Below are 19918 nucleotides of genomic sequence, written 5' to 3'. Positions count from 1 at the left end.
TGCATTATTTTGTTTTGTTTTGTGGGCAGGGTTCTGATTGAGTACAAAAATCCATCAGCAATAATTTCTCAGACTGAAATTGTTTTACTCAAAAAATGTACAGACAGACATTTATAGGGGAAAAAAACCCTGGAGTTTTAACTCCAGCATGGAATTTCTTGAAAATATGACCTAATCTTTCAGAGTCTCAGTTTCCATGTTTATAAATGAAATAATGGTATCCATTCATGCAAATCATAATTCCAGAAATCAAAATTAGGTGATCAATATGCAAACTCTTTAGAATTTATCAAGCCCTACCCAAATGTGCAGCCCTATTAAAACTTCCATGAGAAAATACAATAATTATTATCAAACAGCATATTTAATTAAATGCAATTTTAATTATAAAAATGAAAAGAAGAATCTAAAAACATAGTCAGAATTGGAAGTGGCAGCATTAGTGATAATTATATGTTGGGCATGTACTATGTTGGTGGTAGATTTTCTTCCCAAGCATATTTTTCCTGCCAGCATCTTTAATATGCCAGAAATATGCAAACTGAATGAAATGAATAGAATATTGAAAAACATACACACATGCAAAGAACTGGAAATATTTCTGAACAAAATATCATTAGTTCATTTTGATTTAATCAAAAAAGCTAAAGACATGTTACCTAAAGTTTTTGAAGTTAAAGGCAAGACAAAAATATTGAGATATTCACAGATTTAGAAATAAAATACTGAAAACTGATGTTACTTAAAAGCAGTATAAAAGTAGCAAATATTAAAGAGTACACATTGAAGTACAGAAAGTATGACCACACATTTAATTAGTTTTCTAGCCAGTAGAAATACAGAGCAACTGAAATCTGGCCTGTGTAATAAACTGATTTTTTTGGAACTTTAATTAGTTAAACATTTCCAAAAGAAAATGCACATTTACCATTTATTGAATAGGGTAACTAGACTGTAACATTTCTTTCTTATGATAACTAGACTTAGATTTTAAAGTATAAATTTGGAAAGCACTTTTTTATGACACAGTTATCAGTTACTAATACTACTTTTTTATTGCCTTGCAAAAATGCATGTTTTGGGTAATTATTCATTTATTTTTTTGGGGGGTGGTACTAGTGATTGAACCAGGGGGTACTTTACTACTGAGCTATGTCCGTGCTCTTTTTGTTTTATTTGAGACAGGGTCTCACTAAGTTACACAGGCTAGCTTCAACCTAGGAAATCTTCTTCTTCAGCCTCCCCAATCCATGTGATCATAGGCATGGGCTGAGCCTGGCTACTTTGGATAATAATATTTTAACCAAAACTTCACTGTATTGGAATAGCCTATTTTTCTCTTTCCTACCCATGATATATTTTCAAGTGGTCAGAAAACTTTTGAATTTTCTTCTCAAATAAAGATGTCTCAAGATGAAATGAGTCCTTCCTTGTGAATGAGTGCAATAATATACTGTCTGAACAAAGTGCTGTTGATGAATATCGATCTAAGTTCAACTTACACATATTGAAACTACATTTTTTATTTTATAAAAACAAAGATAATTAATTTAGAATGTTTCTCCATGTGTCTAGATATACATTGCTTGCACAGATTTAATGTCAGAAATAAGTATTAAATTTTAATATATGCTAAAATTTCAACATGGCTAAAATTGGCTGTGGCATATTGTCTAAAAAGGAAAGTTGGGATGATTCATTTACCAGAAGAGTAAAATGTTAGCATCCTATTAATTCCTATGGTACCTATTTTTGAACAGCATATTTATCTGTGTGTGCTAATTTAAAATACACAAAATTGTGTGCATATTTTGATAAGAATTATATACTACTGAAGAGATACATTAAAATAAATAATTCAAACTACACATCCCCCCACCACCATCACATTACCCAAGGAAAATGTTTGAGTTTAAGAATAAGATTTTTAAAGTCACTGAATATATAAAAATTTTAAAAGTTGTATGCTGAATGAGATTGGATAAGACTCTTGTGAAAATAATATGGATTATGAAGCACATTAAAGTTTTTTTAATTGTTGTTTTTTTAGTTGTTGTTAAACCTTTATTTTATTCATTTATTTATATGTGTTGCTGAGAATTAAACCCAGTGCTTCACACATGGGAGGCAAATGCTCTACTACTGAGCCACAACTCCAACCCACATTAAAGTTTTGATTTTAGATGCCAGAATTCATGGTGGCAGTCAATGTGAAACAGACAGTAAGACTTCACGACGTGAAATGCACTGATTCTTACCTAGTTTATGTTTCAGTTGATCAAGACTTAAATACGTTGTAATAATCTGGAGAGATGTTATTCTTTATTATATATTCATATGTGTGTGTGTTTGTATTTACCTGTCCTACTGTGTTTCTTTTTATCTTTGATTTTTAGTCATACATCTCCTTTTCTTAACTCTGACATTTTTCATTTGCATGTGAATGGGTAATGAAATTTTTGCCTTTTGAGTGTATACATATGCCTTTTGTCAGTTTAACAGAGTGTGGTAAAAAAAAAGTATGGTCATCTAAATAAATCTTGTTTTCTAAAATAACTAATTATAGTAACTAATGTAATAATTATCTTTAATAATTTTATCCTAATAGATACTATTACTTTAATTTCTTATAAATTCTTTTTATTCGTGGGATTGCTTCTTATCCTAAATGAGAGTTTGAGAATATTTAAGTTTATGAATATCCTAGAAAATTGAGAATCTTGATTGTAGTTTATAATAATAGACTACTAAAATTTTATAGACAAACATCCTGTAATGAAAAATATAGTGATTGCATTAAATGCCCTTAATTACAGAAAGTTTGCCTAGAAATATAAATAAATTTTAACACTACTTAGAGTTCTACAAGTTTTCAGCATTTAAATGATCTTTGGTGCACACTGTACTTACTCTGTTACACTCAATTTAAAAATAGAGTTCACCTTTTTCTCTTTTTCCTATTCCTATTTTATTTAATGTCACATAAATTTATAACACACACAAAAAAACATTTTACGTTTTTACTTTTTCTCTCATTTCAAAAAACTTGAATTCTGGGAGCTGTTAAAAGTTTTATGCAGAATATAAAATTGTTGGGATGATAACTCAAAGGGGTTAAAAACCATTAAATTTAGTTCTTGCTTGAGAGAACTGATATATATGCACCATTACTTGCATCTTTAATCCATTCCATTCATCTTATTTTGTTAAGTGACTATACCAATTTTTAAATAATTGTTAAATTCATCAGGGAGGATTTCATTGGAACAGCATTGATTGTCACAGATGCTAAAGGAGTTATTTGTTCTCATATTAGACAGAGATACTTATTGTTAACCTCAGGCCTTTTTTTTTCAATGACTAGAAATAAGCACTATGAATTCATATCACTTTTGTTCCCTTGACTATGACTAAAGGATACAAGCAAACAATTGAGCTGAAATATGAAATTAAGTTATGGAATTTTAATGGTGTGTTGTCTTTATTTTTATGTGCAAGGGGCTGGGAATCGCCAATCAAATTATGCATGAAATTATATGGAAATGAATTGAACTCATTTTTTCAGCTAGCAATTGGTTCTGTTTTACTAAAACACAGGAAAATGTAATAAGTAGGAAAGAACGATGATTATTTAAATTAAGAGCATGAAAATAAAGAAAAACAATACAACTTTCTTAACTGGCAAAAAAGTAAATTATAAGTAATGGAAACAAAACCCAGAAAATTTCAACTAGAAATTTTTATAGTAATGTCAGATGTAAATAAAAAAGAGTCTAAAGAATTGGAAGTAAATGCAAAATAAAAAAGAAATTAATTTTAATAATCTTTTTATCTTTGATCAAAGTTGCAGAATATGGTATAACAATAGAAAGCCATCTTTCATAGAATTTAGGAAGATGAAGTGATATTGTTTAGGAAATCTTGAAAAGAAGAATATCTCCAAATTTATTTTCTCATTATTTTTTAAATAAAAATTATGAAAATAATCTTCAGAACATAATTTAATTATTTGGTTTGAATCATTTCAATTGATTGGTAGTATATGTAAAAATATTTCTGAACAACTCTAGTATCTAAGTGAATATGTAAGAGTTACCACAGTGTTATAAATAAATTATGCTCAATTAATTTTTCTTTATTACATAATGGCAGGAATAAGAAAGAAATGGGCTAATTTTTAATAGTTATATTAAATATTTAATTAAATTGTATTAATTCTTGTAATTTTCTAGTCACTAAATTTTTTACAAAAACTTCCAAGTAATTACACATAATGGTTAGTTCAATCAAAAATTTTGTCTGATCATTAGTGGTAAAAGGACATGTAATGAATTTTTCAGGAAGGATGGAATTTAGACTATAATGTTGATTTAATTAATTCTTATAAAAAGGCCTTGTGGGACTAATATATAAAATAACTATATTTTATAGATTTTGGAGCTTCAACAGTGAAATATAAAAATGAACATACAGTTATTTATTATTTATTACTGTAAATCAAATCACAATTATTTTTTGAGCAATTATAGACTACGATTCAATTTAACAATTGCACTATTTTTTCTCAAAAGTGTATGTTTTAACACGGTTGCCTAATTACTCTTAACTCTTTCTTTCTTATTTACAAAAGAAGAAAATAACATAAGTATACATTAGAAGCACAAGGAACATATGATAACCGGACAAAAAATTATGAAGAATTTATTGGGAATTAATACAGGGTCAGCATGCTAGATACCCCCATCACTTCAGCAGAAGTGCACTGTGATGAGAGTACTACAGAAGAATGCTGAGGTTGAAGTGGCATTATTTTCACCTTTAATTTGAACTCAGTGTTTATTGAATTTACTTTCTCCACAGTAATCAACTGTATTGATTGGGTTTGCATCTCTATCTCCCCAGATTTCCAAATCTACTAATGACATAAACAAAATAGTCAATCATATATCTCCCTGGAGGTGATATATTAAGTGCGACTACCTACTGTTGAACCCAATCTTTAAAAAATAAACAACAACAATAGAATGATTAAAAAACGTGTAATACTTTTTTTTAAAAAAGAAAGAAGTAAAATACTCAGTACACAAAAATGAGAAAAAAGAAAAGAATAAATTGGAACAATTTCTAAAATTTTACAAGATAAAAATTTGAACATTGCTTTGTTTACCTTAGTGAAACTATCAACCCAAAATTTTTAAGAAAAACCATTACAAAAAATCAAAGAAAGGAAACAAATGGGGAGAAAAATAATTTGAAGGAATTAGAGAACATGCAAAAAAATTAAAAGGTCAATTCCACATGTATGAAAATATTCAATGTAAGTACTATATATATTTGTTGACCAACCCCACTAAATTTAATGATTTAGCACAACAGTAGTAATTTTAGTAGCTGTCATCATGCCTATGATTCAGGACAACAGGAAGAAATTGACTGGACGATTCAACCTGAGTTTTTCATGAAGGTGCACTCCATGAGTGGCCTAGCAGCTGGAGTATCTGACAGATAACTGATATCTATCTCTTTTTCTTTTTCTCCCCTTCATTCTTGCTCTTGCTCCCTGTCCTTATATGGATTCAGTAAGAGCTAGTTGGTGCTCCTCATAGCATGCTGGCATCAGAGCAACTCAAATAATCACATAATAACTGCTCAGTGTAATAGTGCAAGAAATCCAGTTCACAAGGCAAAAGGTTCTCCATCTTTTCTCATCCAGCATGAGAAGTCTTGAAGCATCCCCTTAGGTATATTCTGTTCGTTACAAGAGATTCAGAGGGAGAGCAATTGTGTTCTTGATGTGGAAACCATAGAAAGGATATAAAATCCTTTCTCTTGATTAGGGAGTGATAAGTTATTAAAAGAGGATATAAGGTGAAAAGATTGTTGGATACCCCTATGGAAAATACTGTGCATTACATATACGCAATTAAAAATGAAGTATCATAGATGAAGAATATGCCTTTGGAAATAAAATTCTCAATATATGACTTGGAGAGAAATGTAAGAAACACAGACAAGGGAATAAAACATGAAGACAAAGATAAAAATAGAAGCCAAGGGATAATGGAATTAAAGGAAAAATGATGAAGATTGATGTCTGAATAAATAGAATGTCCAAATATGTTGAATGTTAAAAAGGTAGGAGAGGGACACTAATAAAAAATTTTATTAGAATGTCCCAGAACTGAAAGGTGTGAGGCTGCTGACTGAAAGGACTTGGTGAGTGTGTTGCAGTTTTAATACTATAAACTTTCGGAAATCTGGATAAACAAAAATTTCTGCAAACTTTTAGAAGGAAATAAACCCATGAGTTTTATACAAAAGATGAGAAGTCAGAATGAGCATAACTTTTTTTTTTTTTTTTGGTACAGGGGATTGATCTCAGGGGTAGTCAACCACTGAACCACATCCCCAGCCCTATTTTGTATTTTGTTTAGAGACAGGTTCTCACTCAGTTGCTTAGTGCCTTGCTTTTGTTGAGGCTGGCTTTGAACTTGAGATCTTTCCTTCTCAGCCTCCTGAGCCACTGGGAGTACAGGCGTGCGACCATACGCCTGGTAACTATAGCTTATTTTTTTTTACTGTAATGTGAAAATGAAGATAAAGAAGTTGTTCATTCAAGAAAAACAATATCCAGGCTTCAGGTTTCTGCCCAAGAGAATAAGTGCACATATACTCAGTATTTATCACATCAAAATGAAAAAATAAAAATAAGCAAAAAAAAAAATAAGGATATAACATACTGGAGTTGGAAAGACACAGGGCAGTGGTGAAGAACTATCACAGGGTGACAGAGATAAACACAGTTTGAATCTCACAAATTCCCTTTTGGATCATGTCAGCAGACTCTGGGGAATGTGTCTTGAAAAAGATGAAACCTGGTTGACCTCACTGTCTAGGCAAAAACATAGGCAGTTATAGAAAAGCCTGTGGTTGAGTGTAATTGTAAGCAATAACTCTCTTATTCTATAGTGATTGTTTTGCCATTATAGCAGAATGTTACATACTGATTTAAAAATCTATATGGTATAAACCATGAATGTCAAGACATTTTTAAAAACTAGATAGGAATTGTTATTTATTTGAACAGATATCAATAATTATTAAAACAAACTGAGAGTGTTTTTAATGAAATAATCATGCCTGTAATAATTTAGTTTGTTTTGTGCTGCTTTATCAAAATACCAGAAACTGAGTAAGGGAAAAAAATATTTCTCACGTATCTGGAGAATGCCAAGGTCAGTGACAAAGAGTTGGCATCTGACAAGAACAATTTTGCTGCATTGTCTCATAGTGGAAGATGAGAGGATGAGAAAGCAAGAGAGGACCAAACTTGTCATTTTATTTAAACCTATTTCCATGATAAGGAAGCCACTCTTGTAACAACAGCATTAACTTTCTCATTAAGGCAGAGCTCTGACGGCCTAATCTGCTCTCATTAGTCCTCATATGCCAAGACTGCTGCACTGGTGATTCAGCTCTCACCAAATGCTTATTGGAGTGGTGCAGGGGAGACACATTCAAACCACAGCAGTGCCAATGGACAAATGGAGCAAAATGCAAGGATCTAAAACAGACAAAAATACATTGATGATCTAGTTACAGTTAAGAATTAATGGCTTAAGAAAAATCTTTTTTGAATGCTGATTAGAAATACAAATAGGTCTTTGTGATATGTATAACATCATAGGCATACATCACACACACATTCAGAAGGTAAAAAGTGAATCCAATGTCAAAAGGAAAACTTATAAAACATTAAAAGAGAGAATTATATGGCTCAATATATATGATTTTGAGTTAGGAAAATATTTCTTTAAAGAGATACAAAGAATAATAGTCATATAATGAATGATTGATAAATTTGACTGCATTAAAATTAAACATTATCCTAGGGCAAAGGAAACTATTATCAATGATAAAATAAAAATCTCAAACTTGAAGAAGTCATTTCTAATGACATAACTATAAATTGTTAAATCAGAATGTATAAAGAAACCCTTAAAATTGAGAATATGTCAAGCAGATCAAGAAGAACAGAGAGGGAAGGAAGATATGAATGCACAATAGAAGAAAATTGAATAGTGTACAAAAAATAAGTGAAGAGGTGATCTCATTCATAAAAATAGCAAAGGTATATTCAAGAAACAGGCCAATTTGAGTATAGTTGGTTGAAAGGAGTATGAAGTCAAAGTGACAGGCAGAGGCTACATGATTATGAATTAATTATAAATAATTATAAGTTACTTATAATTAATTATAAATTAAGCTATGAGCTTTAGATAATGCTCTAAATATGCTGGAAATCCATTGATGGATTTTGAGCAGAGTAGTGGCATGCACTGTTTTACACTGAAAGATGATCTCTTTGGCTAGGAGGTAGAGAGTAATCCTGGAAGGACAAAAATAGAAGTGGAGTGACCAGTTTGGAGAGCTTCAGTGGCAAACAATGGAGACTGGCATTCAAATAGCAACAGTAGAGATTATGAGAAGCAACTGAAGGGTTTTGCTTATGGAATAAGAGGGTAGAGCAAGGGGGAAGAGTCAGTGACTCCTAGGATTTCACTTTGCTTAGACTTATTTTTTTTTGGTGGGGGGGATGCTGCAATGGAACCCAAGGCTTTGTGCATGTGAGACAAGTGCTCTACCAACTGAGCTATGTCCCCAGCCCTAGGTTTTTGGTTTGAATGAGTAGCTTGATAATCACAGTTAACTGAATTGGAGAGCCATGATTTGTTCAGAGGATGGAAATGACACACTTGTTTTAGGACAAGGATTAGTACTATTACTGGGAAGGTTTTTCTCAAATTATTTGATTATCACCTGTGATCATTAATTTTATGTGTCATCTTGATAAAGATAGGGTGCCCAATTGTGTGGTCAAATATTTGTCTTACTATTGCTGTTAAGATATTTTTAAATAGGATTAACAATTTTAATCAGTAAACATTACATATGTAGATTAACCTCCACAATGTGTCTGGGACTCATCCAATTAGTTAAAGGGCTTAAAATCAAAGACAGAGGGATCCCAAAGAAGACTTCTCAAGATTCTAACAGAAATGCAGCTTGAGTTTCATCTTGCTACCCTGTCCTATGGGTTTCTGACTTGAGATTTCAAAATCAAGTCTTACTAGAATTTTAAAAATTCCATCCTTCCTTACAGATCTCAGAATTGCCTGTGCCCACAATTGCATGAACCAATTTCTCTCTCTCTCTTGCTCTCATTGTCATCAATGATTGACAAATTCTCCAAAAGTAGATCGGCTGTCTGTTTTGCCATTTCAGCTTTGCATGAAGAGTGTTATCTCCTGCTTTCTCTTCCTGGCAGTGTACATTTGCCAAGGGACCAAGTCTGTATTTTTAAACTTTAAGAAGCACTGAAATTGAATGCCTTTAGAGAAAAACATATAAATCGTCAGTTCAATTTACCATTCCTTGGAGGACTCTCCACTCTCACCTATTTCCTACTTTTATATGTTGTTTTGTTTTGAACCTAATAGCCATTAATCTCTAGCAATATGGACAGTTGTGCTCTGCTTTCTGAAGCTTTCAGCCTTATTCTTAAGCCTCCCTCCAGACTCATAATTCAACACATCTTAAGTCTTTTGCTGAAGAATGATAATGTGCTTGAAGTCCCTTGCTTCAACAGTGTTTGCCCTTTGATGCTATGTAAGCTCTGGGTCTCTAATTCCCAGAAATACCCTCTTCTTTGGTCAACCATAGGTCTTCACTTCAAACCTATAGCAAGAATGGCCAGTTTTCCAGTATAGAAAGCTGGTGGTGATCCCTAGTTACCTCTGCACACTTTTCCCCTCTCAGGTTCCAGTTCTTGTTGTGTATACAGTGATGGGGCCATAGCATAGGATTGTTTCTTAATCTATCTGGCTAATGCACATGTCACCAGTGGGAAAGTGAGCCTGCTATTACTAACCTGAGTAATGCTATTCATAAGATAAATCAGAGATGTGTATGATACCCTGACAGTTTCAGAGAAAATTTAAATTTGCATCCTTTTGGGGTGGGGAGTGGCACTGAGGATTGAATTCAGGGGCAATCAATCACTGATCAACATCCAGAGCCCTATTTTTGTATTTTGTTTAGAGACAGGGTTTGTCTCAGTTGCTTTGCACCTTGTTTTTGCTGAGGCTGGCTTCAAACTCTGAATCTTTCTGCCTCAGCCTCGAAAGCTACTGGGATTACTACAGTTGTGAACCACTACACCTGGCTAGATTTGCATTCTTTTGTGTGTGTGTGTGTGTGTGTGTGTGTGTGTGGTGGTTCTGGGGATTGATCGAACCAAGGGCCTTATGCATTCGAGGCAAGCACTCTATCAACTGAGCTATATTTCCCAGCCCTATATTTGCATTTTTATTCCTACAAAAATTAAATATGTTCCTTGGTAATCCATGTATCTATCATATTCCCATTGATTCATATTCATAGTTGATTTGAGCTCCTGTCTAACTTATAACCTCAATATTCTTCAATATGAAGAATAAGATTTTCTTATTGTACAGATCCACCTTCATCATAAGGCAATTGTTGATCCCCACTTTTCAACATCTAACTTTTCCACTCATCCAAAATATTGAGGATTTTTAAGAAATAGTACAAAATGGTCTAGGTGTAGTTGTGCAGACCTCTAATCCCAGTGGCATGGAAGGCTGAGGCAGGAGAAGTCAAGGCCAGCCTCAGACATTTAGCAAGATCCCAAGCAACCTAGTGAGATGCTGCTTCCAAATAAAATATAAAAGGACTGATGATGTAGCTCAAGGGTAAAGCACCTTGGAGTTCAAGCCACAGTACAAAAAAGCAAACAAACCAACAAACCCTACACAAAATGGGCCCTTATAGTTTGAAAAAAAAAAAGAAAGAAAGAAACATTTGTGTGGCATTTGATTAGAATATTCATTTCCTTCTAGTAAGAGGTAATGGTGTATTCTATACTGTATTTATTATTAAGAGTCCAAAAGAATAGAAGGCTTGGTTTCTGTCCTAAAAATAAATATATGTTTTCTTTCAGGATGACTTACAGAAATAATATCTCAAAATTGTCACTTGTGTTTTGAAAGTTTTTGCATGTATTTATATACATATATGTATACACATAATTTATATATGTAGTTATGAATAAAATATAGAGAATTTATGCATATTTATATATACTAAAATTATAATTCAGGCAGAAGGAAAGAGACACAATTTTTAAATATACTTTAAAAATCAATTTGTGTAGGATCACAGTTATAACCTTGAAGGCTGAGTAAGAATTTTGCACAATGGATAAATGGAGAAGTTATGGACACATGACTTCTAGTAGTTCTGGGGAACTTGTCTTCCTATCTGGTAATGGTGCAGATGTCTCAGCCAGAGAGAAGCAGCCTGCTTTATTGATGACAGCCTCATAACTTGATCTCTCTATTTTTTTGATTAGGAAAACACAGAAAGTTAATTTAGAATAAGTTTTTCCTTTTTAACCTAATGCCCTATATTTCAGAGGATCTGTGCACCTACCAGATAATGCATTCAGTATTGTTTTTGTATTTTTCACCCACACATACCACATACATATAATTACGCTTTTTCTACAATAACATTTATTGAATCTTAAAATAATTCTCATTTCAATAATTATTTTAAAAATATGAATATAAACATCCAAACTCCTCTTTCTAGTTCTCCTCCCTAGACGAAGGATCTCTATGGGATTAGCAACCCCTTCAAAACACCCTTTGTAGCCAAGTCTTCAATTCTCTTGAAATCATAAAATATCACGTGCAGAATTTTCACCATTATCTTCAATTTGGTGTAGTACATTTTGGTTCAAGAAATATTTAAATAAACTCCTTCCATTGGTATTCATTCCTAGCTCTCACTTTCCTTTCATACCTTCTGTTATCACACATTTTTTTGTGAAGAGGTGGACAGAAAATTTCTCAGTTGCTTTCACAGTTCATAGAATTGACATGATCTTCCTTTACTAATTATTCTTTAATCTCTTTTCACATAATTAATAAAAAGTGAAGTCAGGCATAGTGACACACATCTGTAATCCTAGTGTCTTGGGAGGCTGAGACAGGAGGATTGCAGGTTTGAGGACAGCCTCAGCAACTTAACAAGGGCTTGGATAACTTAGTGAGCTCCTGTCTCAAAAAAAAAAAAAAAAAGAGGGCTGGGCTTGCAACTCATTGGTAAAGTGCCTCTGGGTTAATTCCCTAGTACCAGTCCCCCAACAAAAAAGTCATATATATTCAAATATATACATATTTTATGTTTGTATTGTAAATCCACAATTGTTATGACTTTTCTAAACTGTGGGAAAATAAGGTATCAATGTTCACCTGTATTTTCGGACCACAAAGGAATAGTTTGCATAATTTGCTCATTTTCAAAAGTATAAGAAGGAAGATACTAACTTCTTAAATAATACAAACTTTCTCTAAGATATTTCCTTTGTAACTCTATTTACAAAGGATAATCTTACAAGTTAGAAATAATATGTCTACTGTATATTATACATGACACTGATGTTTTTGCCTTGTAAAATGTTTTTTTTTTTTTTAATTGTGGGCCTCTGAAGTAGATAATGCCTATAAATGTCTATGAAAAAAATCAATGCTTTTGATGTTGTCTCACTGTTTTTCTGTACTAGAAAAAAAAAACCTAATTGATATACTTCAAGATGTAAGTTTACTAAACTTTCTTTTCTTTTCTTTGGTACTGGGAATTTACCTCAGGTATATTTAACCACTGAGCCACATCACAGCCCTTTTGTTTTATTTTTTTTATTTTATTTTGAGAAAGGGTCTTGCTAAGTTGCTTAGAGCCTCCCTAAGTTGCTAAAGCTGACTTTGAATTTGTGATAACTCCTCCCTCATCCTCCCAAGTTGTTGGGATTACAGGCATGCAGCATCATCCCTGGCTAGTTAACTGCTTTTCTAAAAGGTAGTACCTTCTAGAATTGTACAGCACTCACTGATATGAAAACTGATTTCTTGAAGGGTCTTGAGGAATTCTTAATGGCTTCAGAAAGAACTCCCAAACTTCCTTGACCATCCAGATTAGGGTCACCGGTCAGGGGCTCATATTTGCAAGGCCAACCACCCTGCCCATATTTTACTTCCCCATCTCCCAAAAAAGATTAACTATTTATTTACTTTTGACCAGATTGTGTTTGCTGGCATTAATGTGCTTTCAGCTGCTTCCTGATTCTAGGCTACCTTCACTGGTATTTTTTTATTGAATCTGATTATTTGAGTCAATGCCTTACTTTTCATAAGATATAATTCACTGGACCAGTAAGAGCAGTATGCTAATGTTGATACCACCAGAATCACAAAGGGTATCTGCTACATTCTAGATTTCTTTTCAGCAACAATAAAATATCTAAGCTATTTGAAAGAAAATCAATCATAAAATGCTCATTGTATATCAGAAACTATTCAACAATATCTGATATTTTTACAACAATGAACATGAAAATGAACAGAAATTGTTAAATTCAGAGAACATATGTTATAGTTCTCTTGATTCTTTTATCAAAATTCATCTTTCGAAGTACTATAAACATTACAAATGTGATTCTACTTATCTATACAATTATTTCTCAGATTTTGGACTGGAGTCAAATACTAACAATTACCAATATCTAAAATGGTCTTAATATTCTGAATAAGAAAGAATCTCACAATATAAACAATATAAGAAGTTTCTCAGAACTAGTCATCTGACTTTTACAGGAAGTACTAGTATTTTTTTTCTTTTCTTTTCCTTTCCTTTTCCCTCTCCCTCCCTTCCTCTCCCAACCTCCCCTGCCTCTCACTCTCTCTCTTTCTCTCTCTCTCAATTTTTTCTTTTCTTTTCTTATCTTGTCTTTCTTTTCTTTCCTACCAAGGATTAAACTCAAAGACACTTAATCACTGAGCCACATCCTCATCCCCTTTTATTTTTGATACAGGGTTTAACCAGATTGCTTATAGCATCTCTAAACTGATTAGACTGGCTTTGAACCTGTGATCCTCCTGCCACAGCTTCCTAAACCCCTGGCATGTGCCACCATGACTGGCTTGGTATTTATTTTCACTTTTAAATTTTTTCAATATTTTTTCTAGCCAAAAGTGGAAAAATGAGGTAAAAGCCTTTATGGATTCTTTTAGTAACATGTTAAACTTCTATGTACTCTGAAGATAGATCCTTTTATTGTTTTAGTGATATTTCCTTATTTTATGAATGAACAGGAAAAAAAATGAACTGCTATCAAGAGGTAAAAGATTTGCTATGGTCTGAATATTTGTTTCACCCTAAATTCACATTTTGAATCCCTAACCTCCAAGGTGATGGTATCAGATGGGCCTTTGGGTGGTGGTTAGGATGTGCAGGTGGAAAAGCCTTCAGGAATAAGATCGGTACAGTGCTCTTATAAAAGCAACCTCAGGCAGACTCCTGGTTCCTTCTGCCATGGAGGGCACAGCCAGAAGGTATCTAAGAGAAGGTGGCAGCAGACCCTGAATCTGCTGACCCTTTCCAGCCTCCAGAACTGTGAATATAAATTCCTGTTGTATAGAAGCTATGTGTCTATGGTGCTGATTATAGCAGACTGAACACTGTGAAACAAGGATCCTCCAACATGAACCCATCCTGGAGTTTACTCTTAATTTAACTTCAATGCAATAAACAATTGACTCTCTAGTTCCTAAGCTGGGTAATCCAGAGTTCCTTTAATTTATAAGCTTTATTTTATGTAAATATCTCAAATGACTGTTTTATTATAAATGTTATAAAAAGTATCAGAAATGTGCCATATTTCAAATTACCGGGCATTTATTAATCATTTATATTTCAAATAATTCTTTAATATAAATGGATTGCTTAGTTTTAAATATTACAACTACTCAATATAAACAAACATAATGATGTTATAATTAAACATATTAAGCATAAAGTTAAGGCATAGGAAGATGACTTTTAAATGTGCAGTGCAGTACCAGTTGTTCTATTTTCATTAGTTGTCATGTATCTTGCCATGTCCTTTATCTGCTTGTGAATTTACAAGTAACCCAGCAGGTTGTGAATTTTTAATAGGCTTTCCTCAAGGAAAGAAAAGGTCAGTATTAACATAAAATTCTTAAAGATTTGTGGCACAAATGTTTCACACCAGAAAACAGGTGTTACTGAGAAACTAAAGCCATAATAATCTAATATTTTTTCCCTGTTTAAAGAAAACTTAGTCTTATATAATAAAATAGTACAAGACAAGTTCTTATAAAAGTCATTTCTCTGTAAGTAGATGCTATAAGTTTTTCAACACATGTTCCATTGATGCCTCTTCTCTGCAATAAAAATAAGTGATCTTATTCAATTAAATGTTTAACAAATTCAAGCACTGAGGCTTCACATCCAAATAAAAAAGGGAAGAATAATTACAGGGTTACAATTATAATAATTAATTATTGTCTGAACTTAGTAAATGAGGCAGAACAGGAAATAAACTGTATCACACATACACAGAATGACAGAAGGAAACAATGCCAGTGCACATGTGAATAGAGTATGCTCAGAAAAGATGATTGGAAAACTAAGGAGATATGTAAAAATAGAGGAGAAGGATTGCCCATTTGTCTCTTCCTGTATCTGCTAGGAAAGCATCAGCATTCAGTGTACCTGCAAGGAGTTGCCTTTAACAACCCATGGGTTTCATCTTTGAGAAGAGGCATTTTCTCCAATCTCGGGAGTATAGGAATTCATCTCTCTGACTCAGTATAACAGATGTCAATTTTAGTTTTTTTCTTATACATTTCTCAATTTTTTAAAAACCCTTCTATCATTAAACAGAGGTTAATATCAAGACGGTAAATAAGGTCATTTTAATCTTTATTTTCTTTTTGTTTGTTTTTAGTTGTAAATGGACACAATACTTTTATTTTATTTATTTATTTTTAGGTGGTGCTAATGCTTGAACCCAGTGCCTCACACATAACATGCTAGCCAAAAGCTCTACCACTGAGCTATGTGCTGAGTCCCAATATTTGTTTTTCTTTTTCTTTTCTTTGTTTCTTTTTTTTAAAAATTTCTTTGCTTTCTTTTTCTTTTTTTTTTTTTTTTTTTTTTTTTTTTTTTTTTTTTTTTTGCGGTACTTGAAATTTAATGCAGGAACACCACTCTTCCAGTGATTTACATCCCCAGCCCTTTTTAATTTTTATTTTGAGACAGTGTCTGACTAAGTTGTTAAAGGTGGTCTCAAATTGCAAATCTTCCTGCCTTAACTTCCCTGGTAGCTGGGATTACAGCTGTGCATCACAACATCCAGTTCATGTTTTACTCTTTTTTTAAAAAAAAAAAATTATTTATTACTCTTAACTAATATAATAGAGTTTACTTGTGTCCCTCTGGAAGCAAAGTTTTCTTTAAATACAAATTATCATTACTTCAATATCATATAGTTTAAAAAATTATTATGTCTATAGTTTCTTAATAATAAAACACAAATACATAGGGAAAATTAATGAGACAGTTACAATTATAACTATTTGCTTATCTTAGTTATATTTCTGTTGGAGAAAGTAGACATCCTTCATTTTCCAATTTTTAATGTCACAGTCTGACTTACAATCCTCATCTCTTTGATTCCCTGCTACATGTACAATTTTCTAATCCAATGGAAACTCCCACAGTATGTGATCCAATTATAGGATCTAATTTTTACTCTCTGTAGTATAATATAAGTAAAGGTAAAAATCCTGCTGTGATTTATATTCTAAAATTCAGCATTATAGAAATTGATATCTCACCATATGAGCAGCTTTATAAATATGTTTAGTTGATGAGAATAGTTGAACTGATTTTAATCAGTTTCGTATCTTGCTTTATATCCTTGACCAAAATCTATCTTCTATATTCAGCCTCTTTTCTAAGATGTAAAATTTGTAAAATGGAAAAACTTTTCCCAGTTCAAATGTCTTCTCATTCTTTATTGGGTAGTTTGGGTGTGTATACTTAACAAATCCTCCATTATTCCTGTAGGCTAATTTGGTAGCTGTCCTGTGAATATCCATCCACACCTTGTTGAATCTTTCATTGAACTAGAATGAAATTTTTGATTTCTTTTAGATGTACCTGACTCTTCTGATAATAAACAAATATTTATCCATTCAAATTAGTGAATGAATAAAAAAAATCAGAACTCTCTACTGCAAACCATAAAGTTATCCATTCAAATGATGGATATTGATATTATCAATGCTCTTTTCTTGAATTATTTTGATTTCCAGGCAGAAAAGAAATGTGCAATGCCTAGATCTGCCATATGGAAAATTGCCACTGTGTGGTACATGCGTAAAATTGAAAAGTTTCCCAGCAACTATGTGCATTTTCATTTACTAAAAAGCATCAATCTTGTGACTTTTTGAGAGTGGTTCCCTGGACAACACAATCATATGTTACTTCTGAGAGCTTTTCAGTTAAAAGTAGATATTTCCTGAGTTTTCCACCCCTACTTTACTGTTTATGAATAGCTAAAAATGTATTTAAAATTTTGTTCTCTGATTTCTTTATCTTTGTCTCTACAGTGAATATGCCTTTTGGGTTTTCTGTCTTGCATTATATTTGTAATAATGAGTTATCAATCCTGAAATAAGAGAAATAAAAATATTTTTCAAGAGTTGATAGGTAAATACAAATTAGCGATAATCATTAAAAATCAAACTACTTTTGTTGATAGTGATAATATTAGAAATTAAGAAAAATCTACAATTTATTAAATATTTCTTAAGGCAAATAATAAAAATTTGAACTGTAATATTTTGTTTCAAATAATAAAATTGTAATCCTAACATAAAAATGTTTACTGATTGAGTGCTACAACTGAAGAAAACCTTACAATCCTTGTGGTTTTCAAAGCCAAACTTCGTCCTTCCTATGGCCAACCTCCTCCCTTAAGGACACAAATCCAGTGGAAGGCAAGAGACACACTCACTAGAATCCATATCCTTTTTTATAATCCACAATGCATGAGGGACACATTACTACCTGCTTAAACATCCTTGGGCTTCCTTTAGGTTCTATGGGTATCTCCTCTCCAGGTCTTCTTAAGACCAAATTTACTCACTGATACCTGTATCCATAAGTCTGAGGGCTGATCTTATGAGTGGGTATCTGGTGAAAAGCAGTATATACAGAACTTTTCCATGACACACAGATTCCTGGGTTTGCATTTGTACTCACTGTGATGGCACTGGAATGGGATGTCCATGTGGATTCATGCAAAGCTCTTTGATGTGAATTAATTTTGAAAGATTGAGTGTGCTTTTCTTTGGACATAGGCAAGGGAGCAAGAAAGAGACTTGCCCTGCATTGTCTTGTCATTTAAGGATTTTAAGAAGATAGATTTGATAAGGCAAGAAGCCAGAACATATTTTATTTTATAGTTTCCTATTTTTTTCAGTAATAAGGATCAAATAATTTTTAATTTGACTTACAACATATATATTCTGTGTTTTATGTAGATTTCTATTTGAACTTGTGCTATGAGACCTAAAAACATTTATGAGATAGTCACTGTCTTTTGTTTGAACCAAAAATGATGTATATTTTTTCCTAAAGTATATACTATGCTTTTTCAGCTTTGTCTATCTTACAAATCCTAAAATATTTCTAATTCCCTGATAGAAATACAGTGACTGATAATAAGTTTGTAGAAGGTGAAATTCCTGCAAAATATGAGAGTTAAAGACTTTTCCATACAGCAAAAGATTGAGAGAACTATGTTTACAACAACACATCAAGATTGATGGTTGCTGTCTCAATCAGATTTATTTGCCCATGAAAATGGTTATTTACCAAGTAAAGGGAAGAAGGGATTTGGTTCATTTTATTACTTTTTCCCATTTATAAAAAAAAATCACAATGATACATAAAAGACCATTCCTGTTGCTTAAAGCATACAAATGAGTGTTATCAAGCCTATTCAACTCTCATTTCCAGAAGTAAGATTACTGACCCCATTATTCTGTGATGGGATTTGAAGGACCTTCTTTGAATTCTTTCAGCATTATTGGCCTTTAAACGTTATCATGGATATGCTCATTTTTATTTCCCATAGCTTCATTCAGACCAAGATAAAGGAGATGGATCACTCAAATATATTTTATCTGGAGATGGAGCTGGAACTCTTTTTATTATTGATGAAAAAACAGGTGATATTCATGCCACAAGAAGAATTGATAGGGAGGAAAAGGCCTTTTACACTCTACGTGCGCAAGCAATTAACAGAAGAACTCTGCGGCCAGTGGAGCCAGAATCTGAATTTGTGATAAAAATCCATGACATCAATGACAATGAACCAACATTTCCAGAAGAAATTTACACAGCTAGTGTTCCTGAAATGTCTGTTGTAGGTAAGTTCATTTACAGCATTATGAAGATATTCAAAACATGAAAAATTTCAAGAAATACTTAAAATATTAGGATAAATTAACTGAAAAAAATTTTATATTCCTTATCAAGACTACATGTTTAACATTATTTCAGTTAGAAAATAAGGAAAAAAGAAATTAATGCATTTCACAGTGCTTGTGAATTTGTAAATCTTTTATATATATATATATATATATATATATATATATGATCTTCTTTTAAAAATTAATTAAAAATTGACTTTCAATAGAAAAATGTGAAAATATCAATTTTTTGTCACATGGATTTGTATACCAGTTGTGTAAAATTCTGTCCTAGGATATAATTATAGTCATCTCTTTCTTTCCACAAAGGCTGCTTCAGGGCTTCCCACAGATACTGAAATTCTTGGATGCTCAATTTCCTCATATAAAATGGCACAGTATTTGCATACAATGAATGCCCATCCACACATGTATTTTAAATAATTTCTAGATTATTTATAATACCTACAGCAATGAAAATGCTA

The 19918-nt window shown here is 32.3% G+C and overlaps 1 protein-coding gene across 2 annotated transcripts in view; it reads left to right on the top strand.

Annotated features, from left to right (window-relative positions):
* The window catches only part of LOC101962167 (cadherin-10), a 161023-nt gene that overhangs the window by 90179 nt on the left and 50926 nt on the right, over positions 1-19918 (top strand). For both annotated transcript variants that reach the window (XM_078016916.1, XM_078016913.1), the window contains exon 3: positions 19097-19391. In XM_078016916.1, the coding sequence (XP_077873042.1) occupies positions 19097-19391 (295 nt within the window). The remainder of the gene's footprint in view (positions 1-19096; positions 19392-19918) is intronic.

The sequence above is a fragment of the Ictidomys tridecemlineatus genome, chromosome 1 (assembly GCF_052094955.1).
Source record: "Ictidomys tridecemlineatus isolate mIctTri1 chromosome 1, mIctTri1.hap1, whole genome shotgun sequence".
Taxonomy (NCBI): domain Eukaryota; kingdom Metazoa; phylum Chordata; class Mammalia; order Rodentia; family Sciuridae; genus Ictidomys; species Ictidomys tridecemlineatus.
The sequence above is the reverse complement of the archived record's forward strand: the minus strand, read 5'-3'. Positions and strand labels throughout refer to the sequence as shown.